This window comes from Centropristis striata, chromosome 16, assembly GCF_030273125.1.
Source record: "Centropristis striata isolate RG_2023a ecotype Rhode Island chromosome 16, C.striata_1.0, whole genome shotgun sequence".
Taxonomy (NCBI): Eukaryota; Metazoa; Chordata; class Actinopteri; order Perciformes; family Serranidae; genus Centropristis; species Centropristis striata.
The window spans coordinates 5,582,396-5,587,040 of NC_081532.1; the positions used below are offsets into that span (position 1 = coordinate 5,582,396).

The 4,645-nt window shown below is 39.1% G+C and overlaps 1 protein-coding gene across 1 annotated transcript; it reads right to left on the minus strand.

Moving 5' to 3' along the window:
• Nucleotides 1–710: 710 nt before the first annotated feature.
• Nucleotides 711–1,664, minus strand: LOC131988360 (uncharacterized). Its single transcript, XM_059353485.1, has 3 exons — nucleotides 1,546–1,664; nucleotides 1,105–1,461; nucleotides 711–946 (listed from the first exon to the last, which is right to left on the minus strand). Exons 1-3 carry the CDS (start codon nucleotides 1,592–1,594, stop codon nucleotides 711–713), a joined length of 642 nt encoding a protein of 213 aa, XP_059209468.1. The 5' UTR covers nucleotides 1,595–1,664.
• Between the last annotated feature and the right edge of the window lie 2,981 nt (nucleotides 1,665–4,645).

Below are 4,645 nucleotides of genomic sequence, written 5' to 3' on the forward strand. Positions count from 1 at the left end.
CACTTTTGCAGAAAACCGGTATGAAAAGGACTACAGACCCAGACCCACTGCTGCAGTTTGCCAATAAAGCCAGCAGCTCTGTAAACTATGCTGTGAACATGGTCTTACACTGCAGTTTCCAGCACATGGATCCTGCAGGAATCCACCTCTTAACACTTCATTAACGTATGAACAGCCGCCAGACATCTTCCAACTTGCACATTCCTGTTTGCACAGCTCATTCCCTCATTTAAATAACTCTATAGCTGTTCATATTGTTTCTACAGTTTATTACTGTTTAATTTTTATTATTTAGTTCATTTTTTTAAAAACATTTTTTGCAAGTTAAATTTTGCTGTTCCTAATTTTTTCTATTTATGCTGCTGCATTTTTTTTGACTAGCAGTACTTAATCTCTATTTATATTCTTGTACTTGAAAACTGATTCTGATTCTAAAGTGATTTTGAGGGAATATCACAATTTTAAGCGTCTTTTTGGTTATTTTGTCTAACGGAAGCGTTCGACACACGTGCTCTGTTCAAGGATAAAGGGAAAGTTAAAACTTCAACAATAATGTTCAGTTTCTTTTTTTGTCATGATTTCCCTCGTCTGGTCTGCGAAGCGTCAAAGTTGCTATTGTTACCTGCTGATGTGTTCAGACTTACAGTGACCTGCCAGTAACATTAAATTTGTATAATTTCATCAACAAGTTGTTGATGAAACTGTTTCCTCTACTTCACCTGGTGGCCTGTAACTTCATCAAATCCACCTCTGAAGCAGAAATCCTTTTTTTTTCGCAGAAAGTAACAGAAACAAAGAGCAAACAGAGCTGCTGCTGTCAGTCCCAGTCCACAGTAGAGGCCGATCCTTCCTCGACTCTCTGGTTGTGGTCCACTTCCTGCTGGAGGATCTGTTCCCTGACTTGGTGTGTTTGGTGTCTCAGGTTCGGGCCGATCCCTCGCTGCTGCTGCAAAGAGAACAAACAAATCTGAGTCATTCATGTGAAGTAAAAAAAAATTGAATGGAAAAGAAAAGAAAGCATCAAGATTTGTGAAGTCTTCAATGATTTTCTTCTCAGATTTTTATTCAAAAATAAGAAAAGAAAGTTCAACTGGATCAACTTACCAGTGACGGTGAGCCGACATGAACGAGAGTTCCCACTGTGATTTATGATCACCTCACACACATAAAGTCCAGAGTCATTGATCCTGAGTCTGGACACATGAAGTCTGAGTCGTCCTTCTCTGAGGACGTCTTTGTTAAACTGGACTCGTCCTGCAAACTGTTGATCCTGAGTCTCTGGGACCTCAACACCTTCACGTAGATCAAACAGGACTAAAGGTCTGAGTTCAGCTAACAGTCGGCAGGAGATAGAAAAGAGTTTGAGGGAAGTGTCACTACTGGTCCAGGTCCACTCCAGTGTGATGTTCTGGTTCTCCTCTGCCTGATAGGAGGTCTGTGTCACATTCACTACTAATCTTCCTGTTGAGGAGACAGAGAGGGAAAGTGAGGACCAGACAGACTTTCTTCTTCTCTGTGGATAATAAAGTGAAGGAGTAAACTAACCAGAGACACAGGAGGTCAGGCTGAGGAGGAGCAGGATGCTGCAGATCATCTTCTCCCTGTGAGAGGAGACAGAGGTGAAGAGTCACACATTACAGGTGAAACAGAGAAAATATGACACATACACTATTGTATCTTTGGTCAGACGTAATAAGTGTTTCTGACACTAGATGGCGCCAGTAAAGAAATACGAATCTGAGATGAGCTGTGTCCTTCTTATCTCAAGTTTTTGCTTGCAGTTTTTAGGATTTTTCTTGTCTGTGTTTTAATATATTTCTTAAAGATTTTTCCAAATAACACTCCAAAGCAACAAAAAACTAAGCTAATCTAAGCTAAGCAAATCTAAGCTACCTGATCAAGGAAAAGTTTGTCTGGTGCTCATCTGCTTTGTGATCCACTTTTATACACTGCTGGCAATTCAAAGACAACCACAGTGTGCCAAGCTCAGCATGGTTAGATAATCATGTTGACCAAATAGATCTTTATTACTGTGGACATGGATATCATACCCTTTACATTGCCTGCTCATTAAAGGGATTAATGCAACATGGAAAATCAAAGACCAGCTCACAACTGCCTGTGCAACGTGGTAAGGGGAGCGTGCCAAAGTTTATACTGGCGCTGCTACTCCTGGCTGGCGATATACATCTCAACAAGGACTGACACGGGGAAGACCATGTGCCGCCCAGCGGCACAAAGTTCACAAAGTGAATCATGCCAGGGTGGTTTGGGACTCAACATCTAAACCTAAAGGCATTCTTAGCAGTCATCTTAACATCTGAAGCATTGTACCAAAAGCAGACCAGATCAATTCTCTATTGACGGAGTCAAACTTAGACTGTCTTTGTCTTACTGAAACTTGGTCACATAGCAGTGTGCCCACAAATATGAAAGATGTACCAGGTTATGTGTGTTTTAGGAAGGACAGACAAGAAGGTAGGGGTGGAGGGGTTTTGGTTTTTATTAAAGAGAAATACAAGTGGATACTCGTCTTGAATATTTAGCTCTTAATATCATTCTTGCGCCACAGATGAGTTTCAATGTAATTGTTCTGTCTTCTGCGGGTCTCTCGGCGGCACCGCTGTCGGGGCTATTAGCGCCGCAAGCGGCTAATACGGTAGCGGGGCTATTAGCGCCGCTAGCGGCTAATACGGTAGCGGGGCTATTAGCGCCGTTAGCGGCTAATAGCCCCGCTACCGTAACGCCGGTGATCTGGCTACGAGCCGGGGGACAGCTGAGCCACCGAGAGACCCGCAGCAGCTTGTTTATTGCCCATAAAATCAGTGGATGTGTGTGGCTGAATGACATGAGGGGGAATAAAGCGTGAAAATAAATAATCGTGCAGAAAGCGAGAACTGGAGAAGCAAAGCAGCAAACAACACTCTCTCACAGACACACACACAACAAACATCCATTTCTGTAGCTCTACTACGTCATCTGGTATAACTGATCTGATTGGCTAAGAGCTACCTACAGACGCTTTGATAGACATTCTAAGCGCCCAATAAACGGCTCCGGAGGATCGTAAACCACACCTCCTCTACGGAGAAATGAATGGCTGGTTTCCAGACTAGATCTCATTTGAGAATAGTCTGGTGTTAGCCAGGCAAATGCAAGATTGTTTTTTTTCCTTTTTTCCTCTCTTTTCTTTCTTTCTCTTCTCCTTATTGTTGTATAGATTTGTGATGATCTTAAACTCTTAAGCTATATTTATACAAGGTTTATTTTTTTTATTTTATTTCTCAGTGTAAATGTATATTTTAATTGTTTGTAATTTTATTCTATTTTGTAGATGGGGTAATTGTATATTGGATTTTTATAGTATTGTGATTTTGTATGAATGTATAATATTGGGAACAAAACTAGATACTGGGCCATCACAAATTCAGACCGTGGTTGCCATAGCGGCCATTTTTTAAAATGGCAACCAGCAGTTGGTTAAACATTCCTTTTCCATTGGGTCCACACGCAATAATGGACATAATCTAGATCCTATGACCCTGAGAACCAAATCAAATACTCACTCACACTTTTAAAGATTTTTACAAAGTAATTGGTAATCTTATTATATAATAATGTTACAACTTGTAAGGTTATTAACTCTTACAGTTCCAGGTGTTTTGAATTTTGGTTCGAGTGTAGACATCCCAGTCTCAGTAAACATATTTACCATGTGTTCCTGCATGTTCACTAACCAGCAGCTGTTTGGTCAGAACTAAATAAATACAGGGCTACACAGTGGTGTAGCGGTTACTCTCGCCTCACAGCTAGAGGGTCACACACACACACACACACACACACACACACACACACATATATATATATATATATATATATATGTGTGTGTGTGTGTGTGTGTGTGTGTATGTGTATGTAAATGGATATACAGAAAGGCATAAGACATATTTCTATTGAAAATAAATACATATATGTTAATGTTATGTGTCATTATTGTTATCATAAAAGAAATATTACTAATATAATATACATGGAATGATTAAATATTTTATAAATTATTTAATATAGGCTAAAGTTACCTTGTGTGTGTAGGCCTATAGTTATTGCTCTACCTATCTGCTTAATGTTTATTTATGAAAGTCCATGGTTAAAATCTACATTGGCTAACAGTTCATGAGATTTGTTTGTTTCTTGAAATCCCTTTTTGTCTGACCTCATGATTGTAATGTTCCTTAATTATCAATAAAGTTTAAAAAATAAATAAATAAATACATTGGCTAACAGCGAGCGTGAGCCATCTAGTGTTTATTTCTATGTATAACACTCTTCTACAGTCTATGATAACAGTTCAACCCGTCTGAAACCCAACTCCCTCCATGCATTCAACTCAACTTCAACTCTCAAGCGCCACCCTTTCAAAATAGTTTACAATACCTGAACTCAAATCTATCATCTCTGTTTAGTTCTATTTTCTTCTGCATTTTGTTTGTCTAATTTCTGTTATGTTAAGCGACTTTGAGTACATTTAAAAGCGCTATAAAAATTGAATGTATTATTATTATTATTATCTGGAAAATGTATTAGGCTACGTTTGTGAGATTATTGCATCAAAAGCTGCAGTTTTTTATTACGTTTGTGGGTATTA

Excerpts from the sequence above, each read along its gene's own strand:
- LOC131988360 (XM_059353485.1), bottom strand. The coding sequence starts at position 1,594 with ATGATCTGCAGCATCCTGCTCCTCCTCAGCCTGACCTCCTGTGTCTCT. Across the intron at positions 1,462-1,545 it reads CCTGACCTCCTGTGTCTCTG|GAAGATTAGTAGTGAATGTG; the intron begins GTTAGTTTACTC and ends TCTCCTCAACAG. Across the intron at positions 947-1,104 it reads ATGTCGGCTCACCGTCACTG|CAGCAGCGAGGGATCGGCCC; the intron begins GTAAGTTGATCC and ends TTCTCTTTGCAG.